The 27,580-nt window shown below is 36.2% G+C and overlaps 1 protein-coding gene across 11 annotated transcripts in view; it reads left to right on the plus strand.

Moving 5' to 3' along the window:
* Positions 1 to 27,580, plus strand: part of MYCBP2 (MYC binding protein 2) — a 277,882-nt gene that overhangs the window by 73,159 nt on the left and 177,143 nt on the right. For all 11 annotated transcript variants that reach the window (XM_088842669.1, XM_088842670.1, XM_088842671.1 and 8 more), the window contains exons 6-15: positions 529 to 771; positions 984 to 1,055; positions 2,465 to 2,561; positions 6,264 to 6,337; positions 6,478 to 6,616; positions 8,318 to 8,394; positions 9,580 to 9,784; positions 11,213 to 11,377; positions 15,235 to 15,393; positions 23,432 to 23,636. In XM_088842669.1, the coding sequence (XP_088698795.1) occupies positions 529 to 771; positions 984 to 1,055; positions 2,465 to 2,561; positions 6,264 to 6,337; positions 6,478 to 6,616; positions 8,318 to 8,394; positions 9,580 to 9,784; positions 11,213 to 11,377; positions 15,235 to 15,393; positions 23,432 to 23,636 (1,436 nt within the window). The remainder of the gene's footprint in view (positions 1 to 528; positions 772 to 983; positions 1,056 to 2,464; positions 2,562 to 6,263; positions 6,338 to 6,477; positions 6,617 to 8,317; positions 8,395 to 9,579; positions 9,785 to 11,212; positions 11,378 to 15,234; positions 15,394 to 23,431; positions 23,637 to 27,580) is intronic.

Raw genomic sequence — 27,580 nt, forward strand, 5'->3', positions numbered from 1 at the left:
TCATAAAAATTAGGTTTTCATATCTCGAAAAAATGTTGATGTTAATGGGTACTAGGCATAATAAAGAAACAACGTGGAAGAGAAATACTGGAAATTTTGTCTCATCTGTAGAAGAGCAGTATATCTCTTATGCTTAATTTTGTACTTCAATGTCATGCAGTATATTAATGGACATACATATCATACAAAGATACCATTTTGGTTTGTGTGCACTCTAATACAAAAAATATGTTTCAGTATTCATACGTTTTACTAATCTAGTATATTAACCTGTGTTTGGAGAAAAATGCATATTTCAGTGTTCTTGGTCACAAAAGCAAATTAATGTTCTTTCTATTTACATTTTTGTTTTGTCCTGCTTGAGATTTGTTTCTTATAGATTTTCAGTTGCTACTTTTTGCTGACACGCCAAATATGATCATTCTGAATAATGTTTTTTCTTATAAATGATATATTAATAAAGTATCTTTATTTTGTCTGCTTTGTGTTTGAGACGTTTGAAAATTACTGTGTTTTTCTTCTGACTAGGTGCCAATGATACTAAATTCACTACAGAGAAGTGTACAGGCAGTGTTGGTGGGAAAAATTCAAATTCAGGACTGGTTTAGCAATGGCATTAAGAAAGCAGCTTTAATGCACAAGTGGCCATTAAAAGAAGTATCTGTTGATGAAGATGATCAATGTCTGCTTCAGAATGATGGATTTTTCCTTTATCTGTTATGCAAAGATGGATTGTACAAAATCGGCTCTGGATACAGTGGAACGGTTAGGGTAAGTGATTCTTAATCAGATTGGAAGTTGTATCTTATACTGAATTATCTTGTGTTTGTTTCTTGCTTTTAGAGTGCCATCTAAGTTTGATGTTATTTCTCTGCAAATCAAAATGGAACATATGTGTTAAATGTCATTCATCCATGTATGTTAGTTTTCACAGATTATTAATTATAGAACTGTTGCTCGAACTAACTTTTGTTGTTTTGCAGGGCCATATATATAATTCTACATCTCGCATCAGAAACAGAAAAGAAAAAAAGTCTTGGTTAGGGTATGCTCAGGTAGGAGAATATCTCATAGTAAACCAAACTTTTCTTCCTTTTAAAATACATGGTTCATACTTGTGTCATCAGTAAATAATATCACTTCTATTTAAACAGATATAGCATGTTTTTAATAATATGACTATACCAATGATATGGTGTGTATAAAGAACATTGGCTTAGAACATTGACATTTTCATAAGAGGTTTACTTTTAGGTCTGGCCTTGCTTCTTACCAGCTGTGAGACTGTGGACAACTCAGCTAGTTTATTTGATCCTGTGTGATTTAGCTTAAAATGGGAATAAATATGTCTCCTGTTAGAGTCCTTGTTTAAGTGAGCCTCTAGTTAAGCATCAAAGACCACCTTTATTATTTGCAAATCTTAATTGGAAATGTAACTGTGACCCAAAGCCAAGTTAAAGCTTTTTACCATGAACTCTTCCTTTCTAAGTATAGATCAGTGCCTTCCAGAAAGTGGTGTGTGGCCTGCCCAGTAGGCAGCTGCCTGCATGGAGGTGGATACAGAGAATAACCAGCGAGAGAAAAGATCTGGGCCTGTGTTACTTTATTAATGCTGTGTTCTCATCACCTGACTGACATGACCAACTGGGTGTCAGCAATTGGATGCATGAGGCAAACGAACAATGAATCAAATAAAGAGGTCAAAGGGCCAGAAATATTTATTTTATACTATCCTTTGCTGAGAAGTGAAGCCCAAGTTTCCTTGTGGAGGAATATAGAATAAAGATGTCCCTGCACTCGTATCTTGCCTAGCTCTCAGATTGTTGTCAACATCAGTTAAAGCATTTTGAAAATTATAAAAATTATTGTTGTATGAAAAATAATCTTACTATATATCAACTTTTGGGGGAGATTTTGAAATTAAAATTTAAATATCAAATTAATTATTCAGTGATTGTCTCTCAAAACATAACCTGCTTTAAAATTTCAAATTTTTATTTGCCACTGCTGTATTTTATCTAACAAATAATGTCCTGGGAAATACACTTACTGAAGTATGTTCAATGACATATCACTCTATCTAAAGCCACTACTTTATTGATTTTTAAATATTAACCTAGATATTTGTGAAAGTAACAGCAGTCATTTCTATTACTTACTTGGCAAGTGATATACTAATTTTGACCAAAATATTTTTACTGTCCTGTGTGGTGTATCTAATATTTATATTGTAGATTTAATAGGTTAAATTGATATTTAGTGGTGTATAATAATACCTCCTCTTATTAAAGTATATTCAGGTTCTTATATTTTAAGTCTTTAATCTGTTTTAGACATCAATATTGATGTATTATTATATCTCAAAACACTGTAATACAGACCTGTATGACTACTTCTTCTAGTAAGTGGGTAATGAAAAAATATTTTAGAATATAAGAACACAAAATTCTTTTGTTGTTGTCAGGGTTATTTATTGTATAGAGATGTGAATAACCACAGCATGACAGCCATAAGAATAAGCCCTGAAACCCTGGAGCAGGATGGCACTGTGCTGTTACCAGGTATGTTACTCAACTAGTCATCTGTTGTCTTCACAGCTGATTTTAAGAGATGTGCATGTTAGGCCGCTGAGACATATAAAGAATGGTTAGCAAGGAGTAGTGCTTGTTTACAAACAGGTTGAAACACTCTTGACATGCAGAACATTTTATAGTCTATAGAAAATTAATGCATGTGAGAAAAACAGATACTGTAAATATAGTCTGAAGTGTTTTAATACTTATTTTCAAATTCTTACCCCAATTCTGTAGTTTGTTTCCCCTCACCCCACACCCTCAGCCCACCATGCCTTTTCAGCTCCTGAATCAGTGGGGGGATGTTGGCTTTGTTGTTCTTAATAAACCCACGACCCTGGCTCTTAAATAACCGTGGTGTAAAGAACCTTCTCTTTATTTTTACTTTAACAACAGTGTGCTTTGTGTTTTCTAATTTATTTTTAAAGGGTTTTCAGAGACAGAGGTTTTTAGGGTGGGTCAGAAATTTTAAAAATTCTTTCATTTATACTTTTTAATAATACTCTGATAAGGTATTTTGGAGACAATTCATTTTGCTTTAATTTTGAGGTTGTACATATGTATTTATCCTTCAGATCACTGTGCTGTCTAAATTCTTGGGCAAATGCATAATATATTCTCCACTGTAAGGTATTTGAATTTGCTTATACCTTAATACATTCTCTGTACTAAAATCTTCAGTGTTTAATACATCTACCAACAATTTCATGGTAAGCAGCAAAACTACTTCAAGGCACTTGGCCATCTGAAAATGATTGAGCGCTTCTGAAGAACTCAGTGTGAAGGTTAATTGCTCCCTGGCTGCTTGTTAATTTTTAAGATTTTTTATAACCTCATGAAACATTTATTTGAATATAGCTATATATATATATATATCCAAATTAGTGTACCTGATGCCATGGTAAGCTAAATGTCATATTTCATGTGTGTTTCACAAATAAAGCTACTTTAGAAAACAGATGACTTATTAAAGCCATTTGGTAAATAACTCTGTTTTCAGATATGTCTACAGGAGATTTGTTTGTTTTGTGTTTGTTTGTTTGTTTTTAATCATCACAAGTCCAAGGCCATGTCTCTGATCCTTCTGATCCTGATGTTGATAATGATAACAACAGTAATAGCAAAAATGTTCAGAAATAGCATGTGCCCCATATATATATATCTATGTGTATGTTAAAAGTAATCATATTTATTGTATAAATATAATATGAGCAAAACAAAATGAATATTAATTGTAACCCCACTTCCTATCTGTAACCACTACTGACATATTAGTGAAAAATAGCCTTCCTTTTTTCTGTGCATATTGTGCACATACATGTACAAAAGTAATTGTATGCTATTTATTGCTTTTTTAACCTATCCCTTCCACTCAGTATTCTGAATATATTTCCAGGTCATTAAATAGTTTTCTATGACATAATTTTAGTGTCACAAAATATATTCCATTGATTAGTATATTGAAATGGGGATGACTTCTAATTTTGTGCAGAGTGAATCTCACTCCAGTGAGCACCTCTGTCACTCTTTGTGTAAGTCATTTTAGGATGTCTTAATGGAAGAAAAGTTCTTATACCGATGCCCCACCCCTCCAAGACAGATGGATAGTAATAGAAAGGATTTGCTTTTGAAAAACCTTGATCATTTAACAGAGACCGTAACTGAGAAAGACCATTTGAAAATGGTCTACATGAAGCTGTTTTATTTATTCCATCATGGTAAAAAAAAAAAAATGACTTGTTAATGTTCTTATTCAGTTGAAATCCCTCTACTTCATTTAGCATCTGAAATGCGACTTTGAACAATACGAATGTGGCTTTCTCATGGTGAGGAAGGAACCAGACTGGGTCAGAATAGTCCCATGTTGTGTGTCTTGATATTTTCCCGAAGATGCTGTCTTAGGACATCACGTGACGGAGACAGAAAGGATGAAGAGCTCAGTCTTTTTGAAATCGCGCGGCAGGAAGACTTGCCTTCAAGCCTGAAGAAGCCTGTGGTCGTTTTTCCCTTTCTTTGATCTGGACGGCAGTTTTCTTTAAGAGTCCCCTTTTTTCCCCTAGCTAGGGGTTTATAGATGGTAATGAATACCATGTTTAAAATTGACAGAAATCTAGTAATTCTTTGAGCTTCATGTTCCAACTTGTCTTATAGTCTACTTTATAAATAAGTTATTTGCAACCCAGCACTGAGAGCTGAAAGCATACTTTGTCCCCTGTTAATTGTAACTGTAGCCTTGTATGTTGTACCTTTTATATTGTACCCTGTGTCATTACTCTTTGTGTCTGGTGACATGCTGCCTCCCATCACGAGGGCTTTTGCTACTCTTCTTGCGCCGTTTCACTCCTCACCCCTGCATTTATCTGAAATTATAATGAGTTTTTCTTCTTTGCTTTTTAGTTTAAAATCTTACTGCTTAGAGCTTGAGAAGCATCTTTCTTGCGCCTCTTTGTATTCTGTACAGTGGACTAGGAACTCTTTCTTTCGATTTCTCCTCTCTTTGATTACCAAGTCTCTTGGGCTACCAGTGGGCCTTGTCTCCCAGTTTCTATTTCCAGTTTGTGATCACTGAATTCTCTATTTGGTAAGGGTCTGCCTGTGTTTTGCATATTTATAATAAGGAAGTATGCTAGTATGAAGCTCCTGGGCAAAGATATAGAGTAATCCAGCTTACTTGGGTGGGCTCCATTACTGCATTCCAAAACCAGACTTTTATGTTCTGCTGATTCAGGTGCAAATAGAAATGAAATATTATTTCTTTGGCATTGTAATTAATGGAGAGATTCATCCTAGTTCTCTGCAGTTATTTTGGGAAGTGTGTGTGTGCTTTTAGACTTGCTTGCTGAACATTCGTTTTTTCAAAAGGATACAGTTTATACTTAGATATTGAGCTGCTTGTAGTTTCATGTTATTTTAGTAGCAGTCACTAACACCTGTCCCAGTGGTCCTTCTGTAATACGGCTATCCCTTGTTACACTTGTGCTTGTCTGCATATTTTGATCAAAGTATGTAGTGCACGGTTCTATATAGTATTGATGGAATATGGCATTCCAGTCAAAATATTAGCACTTTCAGACCAAAAAAGAGACACATCAGCTTAGCTATGACTGTTTATGAAGGATGAGCATTTTAAAAGTTTATATAGCATGCTATTTGCTAAAAATACTGGGACTAGGCATTAAACCTTGAAAATTGTACAGCCAGTTCTACTTTATAAAGCAAGGGATATCTGTAGATGGACAGCATAGACCTCAAATGCAGAAGCTTTAAGTCTGTCTGTATTTTTCTGTGACACTAATGACTGTGATGTATGTCTGAAGGTAGAGTGTTGCCTACCTCGCATGTGATTGTATTGACATGATTATAACCAACATTATAGTTTGTTCATCATGGTGCATGTTTATTATCAGACTATATCTAATACGAATTCATTTTGAAATTAGGTGGACTCTCAGGTCCATGATTATGGAAGATTAATAAATGTAAGCACAAAATGTAATGCGTATAATTAGTTGAATTGTTTAGTTTCTGCTAATCTGTAGCTCTTTATTAAAAAAGCACAGTCTCCCATTGAGTTTAAATTATCTTTATTGTGTGGAGAACTCTCATTCTGACTTCAGCAGAGGAGTAAAGTCATTTTGTGAGGTGTTTATTTATACTGTAATGTAATTGCTGTTTCTTCCTTTTGCACAGATTGTCACACTGAAGGTCAAAATATTTTATTCACTGATGGAGAATATATTAATCAGATAGCTGCTTCCAGAGATGTAAGTATTCTGAGTCATGGGAAGCTGGTATAAAGGGAATCCTTTTTTCATAAATTATTTGATTTTTTATTAGGTGGAAAGTAGAGCCTTAAAAGATCCATTCATGTAACAGAATACTCTGGTTGTTTTATTTCTTTTAGGATGGGTTTGTTGTCAGAATATTTGCTACAAGCACAGAACCTGTGCTACAGCAAGAATTACAACTTAAACTGGCCAGAAAATGCTTGCATGCCTGTGGTATCTCACTATTTGATCTGGAAAAGGACTTGCATATTATAAGTAAGATGGTCAAAAAAAACCTTTCTTCCATATTCTATTTTCAGATTTTTTTTTTCTTTTGAAAACTAACATTGTGTTTTCAGCATTGTATTACAGCTTGTATTAGGTAGCTATTTTGCTGTCTGTTACTGTGAAGCACACTTATGAGTAAACATGTACGAGTAACTAGGAGTAACTTGAAGCTTTTGATTTTTATTTGAACACATTTATCAGGATAGCCATGGAATGATTCCATAGATTGTCAAAATGGTAATTGGCCTAGCATTTGATTTAAAAATTTTCATTTGGATATGGAAATACAGACATTCACAGAGTATTTCTGGGATTTAGTATACCTACTCTTGCCATGTCATAGTAGTAAGTAGGGTTAGTTTCCATGAGGGTCTCAGTTTTGGTTTGCCATACTGCTCCCGATTTAGTAGTTCCCATGTCTTAACTTGTGGGATTCTTTGCAAGACCCAGCTGTTTTGATTATCTTATTAAATTTATTAAATTTCATTAGTGATTTACCTTGCACATTTGTATAGTATTTTGTTTTTCCATAGAAAAATACTGTATTGAACTCATCTTTTCCAAATTTCATAATCCTGTAAACTTATTAATGGTTTATATAATTGGACAAACTCATAAAATGTGCTTATAAATATTTATTCATAGTTTCACAACTTGAAAGTATGCATAAGGATCTGTGTGTGTATATGCGCACATATGCACTCAAATTCATGGAGTATCTACATGAAACCTTCTGTAGAAAAAAACTTGGAACAGGAAATCTAAAATACCTTAATTCAAATATCTGCATAGTATTGTTCAAACCCAAACACTCCCGTGTCAAGACCTACCTCACCACAATTTATATATTTGCTCATTTGTAGGCCAAACAATATAATTAATGGGTGTGTGTATATTAGTCACTGAGTCATATCCAACTCTTTGTGATCCCATGGATTGTAACCCACCAGGCTCCTCTGTCCGTGGATTTCTCCAGGCAAGAATACTGGAGTGAGTTGCCATTTCCTTCTCCAGGGGATCTTCCCATCCCAGGGATTGAACCCAGGTCTCCTGATTGCAGGCAGATTCTTTACCCTCTGAGCCACCAGGGAAGCCCTAATTATGAGGACCAAATAGGAAAGTCTCATGCATTCTGTAATGCCTGATAACGAATAGATGCCCAGTAAAAATTAATTCACTCATTAATTGAAGGAATCCAGCTAACATTGATTTAAACAATTTTTTTAATACTGAGAATAAAATTTGGCACTAATCTGAAACATCTGGGCTTCCCTGGTGGCTTAGTTGGTAAAGAATCTGTCTGCAATGCAGGAGACCCAGGTTTGATCCCTGGGTGGGGAAGATCCCCTGGAGAAGGAAATGGCAACCCATTCCAATATGCTTGCCTGGAGAATTCCATGGACAGAGGAGCCTGATGGGCTACGGTCCATGGGGTCACAAAGAGTTGGACATGACTTAGCAGCTAAACCACAATCTGAAACAAATGAAGAAGCTTATGGTAACTTTATTCTTGCTTGGAGTAGTGTAGCTACTGTTCATATTTTTTTCAAATGACGTACTGTGTCATCCTTGTTTTTGAGCAATATTAATTGGATTAATTTTTTCATTACTTGAAGTCATACAAGTTGTGCTTGAAGTTATTCATATTAAAACTGTAATAGTATTTATGAAGTCTTACTGTATTATCAGGTACTGGATTTGATGAGGAGTCAGCAGTTCTTGGTGCAGGACGAGAATTTGCGCTAATGAAAACAGCAAATGGAAAGGTAAATTACTCTTAGGATTAAAAATGAACATTATTTGCTTTAAGAGATAGTTGGTATAATCAGTTGATTAGCTTACATAGTTTACATGTGGAAACAACCATGTTTTAAAATTTGATTAAAGTTTTTATATGTAGTAAAATTTCATGTTGAAATAGTATTAAAAAATTGTGGCATTTGAGTATAATACTTTGTAAACTTTATAAAATGTTCCCTTTTTACAAATATTTAATTATGGAGCTCTTTGTGTAATTTTTTGAGTTGGGGTGAATTCACATTTGTGTTTATTTTGAATAGGATGTCCCTTGGAAATTTTTGTAAATGTGTAGACATTTAGACTACAAGTTAGGGAAAGTAGAAGGATGTACAATTAAGTTGCAGATTGTAGAGGTCTGTTCATAGAGATGGAAGCTTTTTTGTATCTGGTGATGTGAGGATAAAGTAAGGTAGTTAAAAGAACATGAAAGTGAAAATTATGAGGCATATACAGTATATTTGTATGTGAGGTTTTTTCCACTGGGAAAAATGAATTGAGAATTTTATGAATTTCCTTCTATGTTTGGAGTATATTTATGGCATACATTTATTCATATTTATTCAGGATACTTAAAAAAGATGATAAGTATCCTGAGTAGATATGAAAAAACTATTGTGAACTGTGTACTTTTGCAGATACATGCCTATTTCTCTCCTGCTCAGTTCTCAGAAGTTGAATATAATTAAAGAAAGAGTCAGAGTTCTTGTTTTTATTTTCAGTGAAGTATGGAAGTTTTTTTCTGTCACGTGAAACCTGGTGCACTGCTCCAAGAGGCACTGTAACTCCTGTTTTGTATTTTTATTTATACCCATTAAGATACATTACACTTTTGCGAACCCTAGGACTATAGCCCGCTAGGCTCCTCTGTCCGTGGTATTCTCCAGGCAAGAATACTGGAGTGGGTTGCCATTCCCTTCTCCAGGGCCTCTTCCTGACCCAGGGATAGAACCCACATCTCCTGTGTCCCCTGCGTTGCAAGCGGATTATTTACTACTGAGCCACCAGGGAAGCCCTAAAAAAAAGAGTTTTTTGAATTCTTGTTCTTATTCTCAGTAAAGTAGGGAAGTTTTTTTCTCTCATGTGAAACCTGGTGTACTACTCCAAGAGGCACTGTAATTCCTGTTTTGTATTTTTTTTCTGCACATGTTAAGATATATTACACTGGCAAATACCAGAGTCTCGGAATCAAACAAGGTGGTCCTTCAGCAGGAAAATGGGTTGAGCTACCAATTACAAAATCCCCAAAGATCGTGCACTTTTCCGTTGGACATGATGGCTCTCATGCCCTTTTAGTCGCAGAAGATGGAAGCATATTCTTCACAGGATCTGCCAGTAAAGGAGAGGATGGAGAGTCAAGTGAGTGGATTGTTCAGTAGAAATGCTGGGGAATTTATTAACAAAGGGTATATCAGTTTCAACAGCACTAGCCTTCTCAAGTAAATAGATTTTATACCGAGGAGTATTCAGAGAATGGTGGTGGTGTGCTGTTCATTAAAGAACCATGATTGCTGATTTCATGCTAGAGTTCACATTCATGAATTTTTGTAGGCCTTATATATTGCATACATGACTGTTCATCTGTTTTGTCTGTTGGTTCCATTTTTCAAAACTTATTTATTCCAGTATATTCTTTTAGGTAACCCCAAGTTTTGTAAAGAGTATGTGTTTCACAATGAAGTAAACCTTATGTGAATTGTGTAATAGTATCAGTTATGAAACACTGTTCTTGGTGTTATTTCATTATGATGAAATTCCTGAGCAATGAAAAATTAAACAATTTTCATGTATCTTTCCTGTACTTCTGTTCAGCCTTTCTCAAAGTGTCCTTTGTCTCTTTTTGTAACTTGTACATAGTACATTGTTGCAGTTGGGGTAGCATTTTATGAGGATTAGGTTTGAAGTCAACATCTAATGTAGAGATCATGTGTAAATAAAAGTTATCCTGAAAAAATCTTTTAAAATAGCCATGAAGTATATTGCCATATCTCAGAAACTCAGCGCAGCCAGGTTTTCCTTCTAGGATTTGGAGGACACAATTCTTCCTTTGCTTGACCACCGGATGACTTAGTTGCTGTATATATGTATATAGTTCATGTTACAAGAAAAAATACAGTGGTATTTTAATCCTAGAATTGTACCCAGCATAGCAATATGTTTTTATTCAGAAAGGCATGCAAGAACTGGGATTGACTGAGGGAACAGAAGATTGATATTTCCCATCTTTTGTTCATTTCAGGGATTTAGTTTTTGAGAGGCTGCTTAAATCATCTACATTTAAATCTTATTTGCTGTCTCTACATATGCACATTTCCCTTCCTTTCAGTCTCTGACTAGGAGTAAATACTTAATATGTGCTGAATGAATGAGAAGCTGGTTTTAAATACTTTCCAGGATCTCACAGAGGAATACATGTGAGGTAGAGTTTGATAAAAAGGGATTTAAAATAGATACAGATGACAGTGGAATGGTATTGATAATGTAAATAGCTAATCTAGAGACTGCACTCCCTAGAAGTTTGGTAGAAAATTGCTGTTTCTCTTTTGATATTTCAGTGTACTACAAAGAACAGGATCTGATAGCAGTAGCTTGATAAATATTTAACAAGATGAGGCTTTTAGATTGACTCATTTAATTGACATGTTGGGAAGCTCAGGCCTTTGTGAAAATAAATAAATCAAGTATGATAAATGCAAATGATAGGTTTTTTTCCTTGGGCTTTGTATACAAATCATGATTTTTATTTGTAAATAGATGCCTTAAATTAAATATCTTTTTTTTTAAAAGCTAAGAGCAGGCGGCAATCAAAACCATACAAGCCTAAGAAGATAATTAAGATGGAAGGAAAGATTGTGGTGTATACAGCCTGCAATAATGGAAGTAGTTCTGTTATTTCTAAAGATGGAGAGCTATACATGTTTGGAAAAGATGCCATTTACTCTGATAGTTCAAGTAAGTTAAACACTGGTTCACTTTTATGCACAGAAAGTTCTATACTACACCTTATGTATTGCAAAAATGTATCTCGAAAAGTAATATTTGTAACATGTTTTCTCTACATTTTCCACATTTCTTTCCAAATACAATGTTTTGTTCTTTCTTCCTGTCTTATTACTGGGAACACTGTCAATAGTTCCCTACAGAGCTAATCTTGGGAATTGCCTCCTGCAGCTCTACCTTACCTGTTACTTTCTCTGAAAAGGTTTTCCTAGACTCCGTGAGATGCCCATGTGACATGTTTCTGGTGGTACTCTGGGGACCTGATTTTCATGTCTTAGCAGATTTGTAACTGATGGATTATTTATCTCCCCCTGTTGTTAGGTAGTTAGAGAAAGCCTGAAAGTGAACATGTTAGTCACTCAGTTGTGATCCCATGGACTGTGGCCCGCCAGGCTCCTCTGTCCATGGGATTCTCTAGTCAAGAATACTGGAGTGGGTTGCTGTGCCCTCCTCCAGGGAATCTTTCTGACCCAGGGATCAAACCCATGTCTTCTGCATTGCAGGTGGATTCTTCATCACTGAACCACCAGGGAAGCTGTTAGAGAAGGGCTGTCTCTCTCTTAATTACTGTTTATCCCCAGTGCAGTGTCTGGCACATTGTAGACTCAAGAATTACTTAAGTGGCTGACTGATAACTTAGGGTAATGAATATGAGGGACAAAACTAGCCAAAGAGTTTTACATTTATAAACTGTTATCTCGAAAGCTTGTCATACTTGGTTGCTAGATTTTGTTTCTGGCATTTAGAAATGAGTATAATGATTGTAGCAACCCACCTGGAAAGGTTTTTCATGAATCAAATATGTAAAGCCTATACATTTTTTTATAATAAGGAAATCAGGATTAATGAAGTTTCTGATTGTCTCATGCCAAGGAAATGACATGTATTGAACATTTAAAACAGCCCATTATCAAGCTGAAAACTGTGCTCAGGTGATTTATGTGAGTTTAATGTGGGAATATTTAGTCTCAATTGGCCTCAGCTGTCAGTTAATCAGAATTTGGGGGTGGGCTCGTGTACATTTAAAAAATAATACTCAGTAAAATTCAGTTCAGTCACTCAGTCGTGTCCGACTCTTCGTGACCCCATGAACAGCAGCACACCAGGCCTCCCTGTCCATCACCAACTCCTGGAGCCTATTTGAACTCATGTCTGTTGAGTCGGTGATGCCATCCAACCATCTCATCCTGTCGTCCCCTTCTTTTCCTGCCTTCAATCTTTCCCAGCATCAGGGTCTTTTCAAATGAGTCAGTTCTTCGCATCAGGTGGCCAAACTATTGGAGTTTCAGCTTCAGCATCAGTCCTTCCAATGAATATTCAGGTCTGATTTCCTTTAGGATAGACTGGTTGGATCTCCTTGCAGTCCACGGGACTCTCAAGAGTCTTCTCCAACACCAAGTTCAAAAGCATCAATTCTTTGGCTCTCAACTTTCTTTATAGTCCAACTCTCACATCCGTACATGGTTACTGGAAGAACCATAGCTTTGACTAGACAGACCTTTGTTGGCAAAGTAGTGTCTCTACTTTTTAATATGCTGTCTAATATGCTGTCTTCAATAGGTTGGTTGTAACTTTTCTTCCAAGGAGCAAGTGTCTTTTAACTTCATGGCTTCTTGCTAAAATGCTCTTGGCTAAGGCTGATGGAAACTGCTGCATTTATTCAGCAAATATTTATTGAAAACTAACAATACATCAGACATTAGTGGACCAGACAGACATGTCCCTTTCTTTTTGAGGCTCTGAGAGACAAATGGATGGTAAAGAACTGAAATAGAAGATATCTAATGGTTATATATATAGACTCAGATTCTGGCATGACCACTTTTTATTTGGCTAACTAGCATAAATTGTGTAACTTTTCAGAGCTTTCCTTTTCATTTTTCTTCTACCTGTAAAAGGAAGCTAATGATAATACCTGTTTCATATGGCTCTTACAAAGTAATAGGAGATACTTATGAAATGCCTACAGCAGAGCCTGGCACATTGTAAGGGCACAAGACATGTCAGCTAGTACTATGAATAATAGTAATAAATACTATTTCTGTATATACACATGTCTTTTTCAAGTATGCTAAAAACTAAAAATGGGAGTTTTTGAGGTATGCTTCATTAAAAGACCTAAGTTAGTGAAAGGGAAGGTCACACTTAGGAGTGATATCTGAGCTTCATAATATAGAATAGCTTTTCCAAAGTGTGATATGAGAATTGTTTTATTTGTAATTTAAGTAAAACAAATATTTCAGCTTCACTATGTTTTTAATTTAGTATATATTAGAAATACTCCATGAGAAGGCAATGGCAAGCCACTCCAGTATTCTTGCCTAGAAAATCCCATGGATGGAGGAGCCTGGCGGGCTGCAATCCATGGGGTCGCTAAGGGTCAGACACGACTGAGCAACTTCACTTTCACTTTCACACATTGGAGAAGGAAATGGCAGCCCGCTCCAGTGTTCTTGCCTGGAGAATTCCAGGGACGGGGGAGCCTGGTGGGCTTCCGTCCATGGGATCACACAGAGTCGGACATGACTGAAGTGACTTAGCAGCAGAAATACTCCACAATCTTTGAATTTTTACTGTTAATGCTACTGGTTAAGGTTAAAATGCTTTAGTCAAATTTAAAATTGATGTGAAAATATTAAGATAGTATGGGTGGCACTTGGATACGGCAAGTAGAATGATTGTAGTATGTGAAAAAGTGAAATTTAGGAGCTAGCTGTCTGTTGGGTTGTGGAAGAATGCATTGTAGATTATAAAGGATTGAAAAAATAAGTGCTTTGGAAAATCTCACAGGTTTCTATAGAAACAATGTTATTTCAGAATACTCTTGTGCGTGTTTTACTCTGTTTTGCTGAGAACGGTCAAAGCAAGTAAAGCATGTGGTTCAAAAACTCCTTTGTGCTTGGGTCAGGAAAGTTTGAAATCTAGTAACCCTCCTAAGCATTGTTGGAGGTGCTGCTACTGAGAGCCAGCATTCAGGAAAAGCAGGCCTGAGCTAATGCCAGAGTGAAGGTTTGTCCCAAGTCTGGATGAGAACATTTTAAGATTTTGAAACTTCATTCAATTCAGTTCAGTTCAGTCGCTCAGTCGTGTCCGACTCTTTGCGACCCCATGAATCACAGCATGCCAGGCCTCCCTGTCCATCACCAACTCCCGGAGTTCACTCAAACTCACGTCCATCGAGTCGGTGATGCCATCCAGCCATCTCATTCTCTGTCGTCCCCTTCTCCTCCCGCCCTCAATCCCTCCCAGCATCAGAGTCTTTTCCAGTGAGTCAACTCGTCGCATGAGGTGGCCAAAGTATTGCAGTTTCAGCTTTAGCATCAGTTCTTCCAATGAACACCCAGGATTGATCTCCCCCAGAATGGACTGGTTGGATCTCCTTGCAGTCCAGGGGACTCTCAAGAGTCTTCTCCAGCACCACAGTTCAAAAGCATCAATTCTTTGGCGATCAGCTTTCTTCACAGTCCGACTCTCACATCCATATATGACCACGGGAAAAACCATAGGCTTGACTAGACAGACCTTGGTTGGCAAAGTAATGTCTCTGCTTTTTAATATGCTATCTAGGTTGGTCATAACTTTCCTTCCAAGGAGTAAGCGTCTTTTAATTTCATGGCTTCATTACAGATCTGTAAAACTAATTTACAGATATACTGCCCATCTTTTGGCCACTGTTTCCCATTTTGGGGTTATTTTATCCCAGAAATGAAAAGTTCTGCATTGCGGTGGTCATTTTACGTTACTGATGATCTGATAGGCTCAGAAAGGCTTTTTAGTTGTTTCTTACCAAATTTGTTTCTTTCCTGTAGGTTTGGTAACAGATTTGAAGGGCCATTTTGTAACTCAGGTAGCTATGGGCAAAGCTCATACGTGTGTCTTAATGAAGAATGGAGAAGTTTGGACATTTGGTGTGAATAATAAAGGACAGTGTGGACGAGACACTGGTGCCATGAACCAAGGTGGGAAAGGTAGGTGTTTAGTGTGTGGATATAAAATCTTGTGTTGTCTTTTCAAAAGTTTTCCAGAACACTATGGTATAGAATCTTACTCTTTGCAACCAAAGTGGCTTTTGATTTTATACTTATAAATTATGAAAACTACTAAATTTATTTATTTATTTGACGGTCTGTCACTCACTGGAATAATCAGTATACTTTAGACTTCTGATTTCTGAGCAAATGAGCTTAGTTTACTTGTATGGTTTCCTTATTTTTATAACAAATGTAACACTTCTTTGATTTAGCATTTTTAGTAACTGAATTATCCCAGAAAAGTGCAATTTTGAAACTCTTTGTTATTAGGTCCTTTTATACCCTATGTGAATTTCTTGAGCTGTGTTTAAAGCATGAATGAGTTTGAGGGTTAATAGTTGTATAAATTAAGAAAAACAAGCTTAATTCATTTGGGACCTTCTTGATGAGAGGCTCGTCTGGATTTCAGGAGCCCTCTTATCTTTTTTCCCTTACCTTGTTTATGGGCTTCCCTGGTGACTCAGATGGTAAAGAATCTGCCTGCAATGCAGGAGACCCATGTTCAGTCCCTTGGTCGGGAATATCTTAAATGTGTATTTAAAATACTTTAATTTTTAAAAGAGCAAGTCTGCTAGTGCATATTGATATTAAAGAAGAGGGAAGAAGAAAACACAGAAATTAATTTTTCCTAAATGGATTTTTCCCCCTTCTTTCTGAACTAGTGAACCATAAATTTGGATAACACCTATTAGGCATAAAGGAGAGAAGCAGCTTAGTTTTCTATATGTTGTATAAATGTTGATTAAAGTTATGTTTTATAAAGAGTTGTGAGCTGAACAAAACTATTTCTTTATTATTCCGAAAAATGTTAGAGTAAGTTTTGTAATAACAGAAATGAAATTGTTATGTTGTTCTTGTTTTTTACTTAATTAAATCCACTAACAGTAATACATAAGAAAGTAAACTGGTCGGGTAAGATCAATAATGAATACAGGTTGCAAAGAAATAAAGGATTAAAAAAATTTTTTTAAAAAGACAGGAAAAGTATAGAAAATAATATTGGAGTATAAAAATTGTATATCTATTGTATTTTATCATTTTTCAGTAAAAAATATATTTACAGATGAGATTATAGATCAGATTCAAGTGTCCCACATTCCCCTTCTAAGACTTTATACTCCATCTCTGCCCAGTATTAATCATGATCATATCCTTTCAGTCATGTTCCTATATTTTTACTTGTTTTTATATATTTTATATATTACATGCTCATATTTTATGCATAGAAAGATACTTTATAATGCAAATCTATTTATGTTTTTTTTTTTTTAATCTCATCATTGTGTTTGAAATATAGCCACACTGGTACATACAGATGTAGATGACTCATGTTAATGGCTGTGTAATAAACCATACCACTAACATACTGCACCTTATCCATTCTCCTGCTGATAGTTTATTTCTAATTTTTCACTATTGTAAATAATTTTAAAGCCTCCTTTATTCATGTTTCATGGAAAAAATGTGGGAGACTCTTCTCAGTGTAACTTCTGTCTTGTACATTTCAGCTTCAGTGCTAGATTTTTCTTGAGAGAGGTTGTACCTCAGTATATTCTACCAGTCTCATTTTCCATATCACTCTAATAGTATCAACAGGCTGGTTTTGTTCTTTTGATGGCTATGACAGAGTTTTTCATTGTAATTTTTTCTATATTGAAGTATAACATATATGCAGAAAAATTTACACAGAATAAGTACACATCTTGAATTGTCACAGAATGAACACATTCATGTAATCAGCACCAAGATTAGGAAAAGGTACCAGCACCCCACGAGGCCCCCCTTCATGTGCCTCTCCAGTTACTATCTGCCTTTCTGCCTAACACTGTCATTTACTTTTGTATATATTTTGTATACACTATAGAAATGGAATCATGTAGTATGAGCTCTTTTGTGTGTATTTCTTTTCATTCAGCTTTATGAGATTCTTCCATGTTGTTACCAGCTAATTATAGGTTGTTCATTCTCACTGTTGTATAGTATAACATTGTGTGACTATACTAAAGTTTTAAAATCTTGTCTAGTATTATGGACATTGAGATAGTTCATAGTTTGAGTTATGTTAGTGTTGCTGTGAACATTCTAGTAAATGTTGGTGAAAATATGAGTCCCCTTTTTTTTATGTTTAACTAGAAGTATAATTGCTGATTTTCTCTTATAATTTACATTCCCTTGATGAAAGTGAAAGAGGAGAGTGAAAAGGTTGGCTTGAAGCTCAACATTCAGAAAACAAAGATCATGGCATCTGGTCCCATCACTTCATGGGAAATAGATGGAAAAACAGTGGAGACAGTGTCAGATTTTATTTTTTTGGGCTCCAAAATCACTGCAGATGGTGATTGCAGCCATGAAATTAAAAGACGCTTACTCCTTGCAAGGAAAGTTATGACCAACCTAGATAGTATATTAAAAAGCAGAGACATTACTTTGCCAACCAAGGTCCGTCTAGTCAAGGCTATGGTTTTTCCCGTGGTCATATATGGATGTGAGAGTTGGACTATGAAGAGGGCTGATTGCCAAAGAATTGATGCTTTTGAACTGTGGTGTTGGAGAAGACTCTTGAGAGTCCCTTGGACTGCAAGGAGATCCAACCAGTCCATTCTAGAGGAGATCAATCCTGGGTGTTCATTGGAGGGACTGATGCTAAAGCTGAAACTGCAATACTTTGGCCACCTCATGTGACGAGTTGATTCACTGGAAAAGACTCTGATGCTGGGAAAGGTTGGGGGCGGGAGGAGACGGGGACGACAGAGAATGAGATGGCTGGATGGCATCACCGACTCGATGGACATGAGTTTGAGTGAACTCCGGGATTTGGTGATGGACAGGGATGCCTGGCATGCTGTGATTCATGGGGTCGCAAAGAGTCGGACATGACTGAGCGACTGAACTGAACTGAACTGATATTAATAACGAGTTAGATTCTCTTCAAACTTTTCTTATTTTCCTGTCTTTTTCTTTATTGATTTGTAGGAATATTTTGTATATTTATTGTATGTGTTGGAAATATCTTTAACCAACCTGTGGCTTATCATCTACATTTTTTTAAGGTTTCATTTGTTGTATTTAATTTTTAAATATTGATGACAAGTTCTTCATTCTTTTTCTTTATACATTTTTGCTTTATATAGTCAGATCGGGACCTTTGTTTACCATATGAATTAGAATCAGTTTTTTTACTTGTCACTGTGATTGAGATTGCTTTGAATTTAGAGACTGATTTGAGCGTGATAGTTATAGTACTGCTGGGGTGATTAAATAAGGAATATACATGTAGAGCTGGGTATAAGTAAATGCTCAACGTATTTTAGTTATTGTTAAAAGTATGGCACTTGACTTCTTAAGGATTGCTTTATTCTAACTCTTGACATAGTTATTCAGTCTAGATCATCTAGTTTCTCAACCTGTCCATAGCTTAGAAGTGGCAAAAATTTAAAAAAGGATTACATATCCTATGAGTTCATTTTTTGATTAGACAGACCTGTACCCCGTCTAAGTGTAAGTGATCAGAGAATAAGGTGGACTAAGAATAAGAGATGAAGTGAATACGATATAACCTTGTGTTTGAGGATCTAGGTCTGCTCGGAAAGACAAACATAGAAAATAATTATTTGATTCCCACAGATTTGCTCTTTCATTTTATGATCTTGTAGCACTTTATGTTCTTCATAATTCTGTCATAGTTGTATATTTATACTTTTCAGTATAGTTATTTGATTAATGTCTATTTTTCTTACTAGCTTTCAAGCTTTATAATTGTCGCTTATTATCACAGTCCTCCATGTCTAGAACAGAGATTTGAAAACCATAATCTGATGCCTTAACTTCTCAGTGGCCTTTTTCTGTATGGCCCTTCAAACTAAGGATGTATATTTATAAAAGGTTATTTTTTAAAACTATGAGCCTTGCTGTGTAGAGCCACCCAAGACAGACAGGTCATGGTGGAGAGTTCTGACAAAATGAGGTCCACTGGAGAAGGGAGTGGCAAACCACTTCATTATTCTTGCCTTGAGAACCCCATGAACAGGATGAAAAGGCAAAAATGATATGACACCGAAAGATGAACTCCCCAGGTCATAGGTACCTAATATGCTACTGGAGAAGAGTGGAGACATAACTCCAGAAAGAATGAAGAGATGGAACCAAAGCAGAAACAATGCCGAGTTGTGGATATAATTGGTGATGGAAGTAAAGTCTGATGCTGTAAAGAACAGTATTGCAGAGGATCCTGGAATGTCAGGTCCATGAATCAGGGTACAGTGGAAGTGGTCAGACAGGAGATGGTAAGAGTGAACATTGACATTTTAGAAATCAGTGAACTAAAATGTACTAGAATGGGCGAATTTAATTCAGATGACCATTATATCTACTACTGTGGGCAAGAATCTCTTAGAAGAAATGGAGTAGCCCTCGTAGTCAATAGAAGAGTCCGAAATGCAGTACTTGGGTGTAGTCTGAAAAACAACAGAATGATCTCTGTTCATTTCCAAGGCAAACCATTCAGTATCTCAGTAATCCAAGTCTTTGCTCCAAACAGTAATGCCAAAGAAGCTGAAGTTGAACGGTTCTATGAAGACTTACAAGACCTTCTAGAAATAACAGCAAAAAAGATGTCCTTTTCATCATAGTGGACTGGAATGTGAAAGTAGGGGTCAGGAGATACCTGGAGTAACAGGCAAGTTTGACCTTGGAGTACAAAATGAAGCAGGGAAAAGGCTGAGAGTTTTGCCAAGAGAAAGCACTGGTCATAGCAAACACCCTCTTCCAACAAAAGAGAAGACTCTACACATGTGGACATCACCAGATGGTCATTATCGAAATCAGATTGATTATATTCTGTGCAGTCAAAGATGGATAAGCTCTATACAGTCAGCAAAGCAAAATCGGGAGCTGTCTGTGACTCAGATCATGAACTCCTTGCAAAATTCAAACTTAAACTGAAGAAAGTAGGGAAAACCACTGGACCATTCAGGTATGACCTAAATCAAATCTGTTATGATTATACAGTGAAAGTGACAAATAGATTCAAGGGATTAAATATGATAGAGTGCCTGATGAACTATGGATGGGGGTTCTTAACATTGTATAGGAGGTGGTGATAAAAACCATCCCCAAGGAAAAGAAATACAAAAAGGCAAAATGGTTGTCTAAGGAGGCCTTATGAGTAGCGGAGAAAAGAAGAGAAGGAAAAGGCAAAGGAGAAAAGAAAAGATATACCCATCTGAACGCAGAGTTCCAAAGAATAGTAAGGAGAGATAAGAAAGCTTTCCTCAGTGATCAATGCAAAGAAATAGAGGAAAACAATAGAATGGAAAAACTAGCTATCTCTTCAAGAAAATTAGATATACCAAGGGAACATTTCATGCAAAGATGGGCTCAATAAAGGACAGAAATGGTATGGACCTAACAGAAGCAGAAGATATTAAGAAGAGGTGGCTAGAATGCACAGAGGACCTATACAAAAAAGATCTTCATTATCCAGATAATCACAATGGTGTGATCACTCACCTAGAGCCAGACATCCTGGAATGCGAAATCAAGTGGGCCTTAGAAAACATGACTACGAACAAAGCTATTGGAGGTGATGGAATTCCAGGTGAGCTACTTCAAATCCTAAAAGATGATGCTGTGAAAGTGCTGCACTCAATATGCCAGTAAATTTGCAAAACTCAACAGTGGCCATAGAACTAGAAAAGGTCAGTCTTCATTCCAATCCCAAAGAAAGGCAATGCCAAAGAATGTTCAAACTACCACACAATGGCACTCATCTCACACACTAGTAAAGTGATGGTCAAAATTCTCCAAGCCAGGCTTCAACTGTACGTGAACCAAAACTTCCAGAGATTCAAGGTGAATTTAGAAAAGGCAGAGAAACCAGAGGTCAAATTGCCAACTTCCACTGGATCATAGAAAAAGCAAGAGAATTCCAGAAAAACATCTACTTCTGCTTAATTGACTATGCCAAAGTCTTTGACTGTGTGAATCACAACAAACTGTGGAAAATTCTGAAAGAGATGTGGATATGAGACCACCTTACCTGCCTCCTGAGAAATCTGTATGCAGGTCAGGAAGCAACAATTAGAACTGGACATGGAACAACAGACTGTTTCCAAATTGGGAAAGGGGTACGTCACCCTGCTTATTTAACTTATATGCAGAGTATGCTGGGAAGGATGACTCACAAGCTGGGATCAAGATTGCTCGGAGAAATATCAGTAACGTCAGATATTCAGATGACACCACCCTTATGGCAGAAAATGAAGAGGAATTAAAGAGCATCTTGATGAAGGTGAAAGAGGAGAGTGAAAAAGTTGGCTTAAAGCTCAATGTTCAAAAAACTAAGATCGTGGCATCCAGTGCCATCACTTCATGGCAAATAGATGGGGGGAACAATGGAAATAGTGACAGAGTTTATTTTCTTGGGCTCCAAAATCACTGCAGGTGATGACTGCATTCATGAAATTCAAAAATGCGTGCTCTTTGGAAGAAAAGCTATGACGAACCTGCACAGCATACTAAAAAGCAAAGACATTACTTTGCTGACAAAGGTCCATCTAGTCAAAGCTATGGTTTTTCCAGCAGGCATGTATAGATGTGAGCGTTGGACTATAAAGAAAGCTGAGTGCTAGAGAATTGATGCTTTTGAACTTGGTGTTGGAGAAGACTCTTGAGAGTCCCTTGGACGGCAAGGAGATCCAGTCAGTCCTAATGGAAACCAGTTCTGAATATTCTTTGGAAGGACTGATGTTGAAGCTGAAACTCCAATACTTTGGCCACCTGATGCGAAGAACTGACTCATTTGAAAAGACCGTGATGCTGGTAAAGATTGAAGGCAGGAAGATAAGGGGACGACAGAGGATAAGATGATTGGATGGCATCACCAACTTGATGGACATGAGTTTGAATGAGCTCCAGAAGTCGGTGATGGACTTGGAAGACTGGTGTGCTACAGTCCATGGGGTTGCAAGAGTTGGAAAAGACTGAGCGACTTAACTGACTGATTTTTTTAGAAGAGTCACATAGACTTATGTAGCATAAATTATTTACAACCTAGCCTTTTACAAAAAGTTAGTTGATTCTGCCATAAAGGAATGTCTGTGGTATAGTTGGTGTTTAATTAAAAAAAAAAAATAGCTGAATGAATTCTAACACAAATAAGCTTTAAGTGAGATATTTACAGGCTTTGAAGAGATAATGACTTACCCGGAAAAAATTGTGTAAATGTTTTCATAGGAAATGACCTTGGAGCTGAGTTTTTAAAGGAGTTTCTCTCCAGATGAGATAGGAAGAGGCATCTGATAAATGAGATATAGAGGTACAGGTAGAGCAAAGATGAGCAAAGACCCTGAACCTGCGAAAGGGCACAGGATGTTCAGAAAGCAGAGGGAATTTGAATTCAGGTGGAATGTAATTTGTATAAAGGAAATGAGCTTGGAGGAAGTTGGGAGCCGTTTTGTGACTGACTGTATCTTGCTAAGCAGTTTTGTTCCTTTGAAGATGTTGGAAAGGCATTAGAAGTTTGTAGTTTGTGACATCATAGGGTCAAATATATTCTAAGAAGCTGATTCCTAGCAATGAGAGGATATTGATTGATTGTAGCAATGAGTGAAGGAGGTCTTGGCTTAGAATGTGGTTAGGACACTTTCTTTGGTCTGTTGAATCAAATTATTGATGGTGAGGATGGAGAGGAGGGACTAAAATCAGAAAAAAGTGAGAATTAACGACTGACAGATAATTACAGCTAAGAAATACTCCTGCCGTCACTGCCTCTTTCTGCTGAAAGGAAATGAAGAGAGCATTTATTGGTGGTTCCTAAATTAAATGCTATTCTTGTTGCTCTTATATTTTATCATACCTTTGTATATTCACTTGGATTAGTTTGTGTTACGTATTTTTTTCACGGGGAAGGAAAATTACCAGTTTTTTAGACATGGGAGTAATTTAGATGAAAATGATAAACTGATCTTTTAAATAGGGTTTGGAGTTGAAAATATGGCCACAGCCATGGATGAGGACCTGGAGGAGGAGCTGGAGGAGAAGGACGAGAAGTCCGTGATGTGTCCTCCCGGCATGCACAAGTGGAAGCTGGAGCAGTGCATGGTGTGCACCGTGTGCGGAGACTGCACGGGCTACGGGGCCAGCTGCGTCAGCAGCGGGCGGCCAGACAGAGTCCCCGGAGGGTAAGAGCGTGTGCGGCACTTGAGAGAGAAAACAGGAGGAGAAAATGTGCCCAGCCCGTTTTCAGAGTTACACTCGAGTGTATTCTGTTGTGTTGTTTCTTACAAAGCATATCGGCATACACCTGTAATTCTTATACCTGTTTTCTATTGTAATAATTTCTAAGTCATTCTTATTTTATTTAAGGTGCTTCTCTTTCATTTAATTTGTTTAAACCTTTATTATTTTCCCCCCTCAAGTCCTCAGTTCATTTTATTACTTAAATTTTTATTTCACAAAAAAATGTACATAGGTTTTTATATATTGATGAATCTGTTTCTGTGGAGTGTATCCCCAGGACTATTATTGCTTTTTTAAAAAGTACTGATTTTGTTTTGTTTTTGATGGTTGTTTTTGTTTTGTTTTAATTAATTAATTAATTTTAATTGGAAGCTAATTACAATATTGTGGTGGTTTTTGCCATACATTGATATGAATCAGCCATGGGTGTACATGTGACCCACCATCCTGAAGCCGCCTCCCACCTTCCTCCCCACCCCATCCCTCTGGGTTGTACCAGAGCACCAGCTTTGAGTGCCTGCTTCATGCATTGAACTTGCACTGTGTATCTGTTTTACATATGATAATATACATGTTTCAATGCTATTCTCTCGTATGGTCCCAACGCTTGCCTTCTCCTACAGAGTCCAAAAGTCTGTTCTTTACATCTGTGTCTCCTTTGCTGTCTTGCATATAGGGTTGTTGTTACCGTCTTTCTAAATTCCATATATAGGCATTAATATACTGTATTGCTGTTTCTCTTTCTGACTTACTTCACTGTGTATAATAGGTTCCAGTTTCATCCACCTCATTAGAACTGACTCAAATGCATTCTTTTTTATAGCTGAGTAATACTGCATTGTGTATGTGTACCACAACTTCCTTATCCATTCCTCTGCCAGTGGACATCTAGGTGACTTCCATGTCCTAGTTACTGTCAGCAGTGCTGCAGTGAACATTGGGGTTCATGTATTTCTTTCAATTCTGGTTACCCTGCTGGTTATTTCCTTAAAAAGATGAATGGTTTCTGTTTTCACTCATAGCAGAAGGCACACTTTTGAAATACTGCCATAGTGGCTCATATAATTCTTTAATGTTGTCAGCTCAGTGGATGTAAAGTGATATCACATCATTATTTTCATTTATATTTCCATGACTCACATTTTTCCTGGCTTTATAAATATACTCTTCTGTGAGTTTTTTCTTTAAAATCTTTGCCTGTGTTAACAATTGGAAGGTGTTCTCTGAATATTCTTAGTATTAACCATTTTCTGTTTTCTCTGCAAATAGTGTTCCCCAATTTACTGATGATCATTTAGCTAAATTAGCCTATATTCTATTATTCGAAAGCACTTAACATTTTTTATAAGCAGATATCTATTTCTTTGAAATTTTTGAATTTTCTATCAAGACTAGAAAGGTGTCTCGATTTCTATTTGATTATATGATACCTTAAATAGTCTTCTAAAACCTGTTTTATTTCCTTAGATTTTATCAATAGAGATGGTCTTGATGTGGGGTAGATATCCAGCTTTATTTTCTTGTAGATTATGTAGTCAATTGTACAGTCATTACATTTGAATTGGCTACCAGATTTATCATTTATTATATTCCCTTATATATCACAACCTATTTTCTTGGTCTTCCATTGTTTATCGATCCAGTCTTATGCTAATATTATGTGGTTTATATTTTGTATAGTAAGGTTAGCTCCTCTCAGTGTCTTTTTTATCATTTGGGGGACTATTCTTAGATAATTAATTAAAATATAACTTTAATTGAAGTCATCACCGGTTCAATGGACATGAGTTTGGCTAAACTCTGGGAGTTGGTGATGGACAGGGAGGCCTGGCGTGCTGCAGTCCATGGGGTCTCAAAGAGTCAGACACGACTGAGTGACTGGACTGAACTGATTAGTTTTAGAATTGATTTTTATGGTATTAAATAATTCCATTCAGTAACATGATTGTTTTTCTACTTATTCAGATTTTATTTTTATTTTAATTGGAGTATAGTTGATTTATAATGTTTTGTGAGTTTCAGGTGTACAACAAAGTGAATCTGTTATACACATATCTACTCCATTTTAGATTCTCTTTTCGTATAGGCTTTTAGAGTATTGAGTAGAGTTCCCTATACAGTAGGTCCTTATTAGTTAGTTATCTGTTTTATATGTACTAGTATGTATGTGTCAGTCCCAATCTTCTAATTTATTCCTCTTCTCCTTACCCCCCAATAAGTTTATTTTCTGTATCTGTAATTTTCTTTCTGTTTTGTAGACAAGTTCATTTGTAGCCTTTTTTTTAGATTCCACATGAAATTGATATCATATATTTATCTTTCTTTGACTTAAACTATTATTTTAAAACAGGTCATGAATTTCTTTAATGCATGGATTTGTGCCTTCATTTGTAGTCTTTTTCTAAGACTTCTTTATGGCCAAATATCTATTAATTTATGTTGAATATGAGTTTTTTCTGTGTGGAATTATCAAAGATCATACAGAATACTCAATTAATGGCATGTAGTTTTCTTTTTGGAGAAGGAAATGGCAACCCACTCCAATGTTCTTGCCTGGAGAATCCCAGGGATGGGGGAGCCTGGTGGGCTTCCGTCTATGGGGTCACACAGAGTCGGACACGACTGAAGTGACTTAGCAGCAGCAGCAGCAGTTTTCTTTTTAATTAATAAACTGTTCCAACTTTAGAAGTTCTAGGAACTGCCACTTCTAAAGTTGCATTATGCTTGTTATATTTATCCTTTTTATTCTTGTTGAACTCCCCCCCCCAGGATTCTGTTGTATTATCATTTTAAAGTTATTAGTGGATTTGTCAGAATCAGAATGCAGTTTTCCCCTAAAATGTTTGATAGAATTTTGAGTTGTTGTTTATAGGTAATACAATGGGATATCCTTTGGGAGATGAAATTAATTATCAAACATCTTTGTATTATGATAGATCTTATCTTTCTAAGATCAGATTATTTATGATGATTAGCCAACTTTGGGAATTGGGGGGAATCTGTTGAAGAATAACTCCGAGTGAGACTGGTCCCTTCTTGATCTCCGGCTTTCTTATTCAACACCTTGTTAGTACTTAGGTACTTCTTCCCAAATAATGTCTGGATTTCCTATGAGTATCTTTCTGGGTTTATAACTTGGCCTAACATAGTTAATTAGATCATGTGTGTATAATAGGCTGTTTCTTTTAGGCTATTGGAATATTACAGCTTTTTAAGAATAAATTTTCTTTGCATTTTTAGCCTGTCTTAAAAAATATTTTGGCTTTCTTTGTTAAAGGATAATATTTCTTCTAGAAAATTGTATGTGTGGGTCTGTTTACTCTATTTAAACCCCTAACTTGTTTATTTTAAAATTTAATTTGGATAAAAGAAAGAGTCTGTGGGTTTTTTTTTTTAATTGGGATTGAAATTTAGCTTTCTGGATATCTCCCAAGCTATATTTCCATTTAAAATTAAGTGTTCTCAATCTCTGAACTTAAGCTAGCGATAAATATCATAAATTAATTTCTGAATTCTTTGGTCCCTCTAGAAGTTAATTCTTATTCTTTATATATTTTTTCCCAGAGATATACTGTCAGTTTCCAATAATTTTTTATAGATTTGAATGGACAGTATCTAACCACATACAGTAATTTCTTTATTAGTGAAGCGGAAATAAATACATGAATAAAGTCAGCCTAGGAATAAGCATGCAGAAAACTATTACAAATGACTTCAAATATTACAAAATATTTGTAATGTTTGTGAAAGGAGAGAATGGGAGATGATGGCATGTAAAGGAAAGGAAGGCGTAAGGAGACAGAATGCATGAAGCTGGCAGGCTGAGCTCACTCCCTGCAGGCTGCCCACACCTCCTGTAACTTGTCTGGGAAATAGCAAAGTTGTT

The sequence above is a fragment of the Moschus berezovskii genome, chromosome 13 (genome assembly GCF_049115385.1).
Source record: "Moschus berezovskii isolate FMDL1 chromosome 13, NW_MosBer_1.0, whole genome shotgun sequence".
Lineage (NCBI taxonomy): Eukaryota > Metazoa > Chordata > Mammalia > Artiodactyla > Moschidae > Moschus > Moschus berezovskii.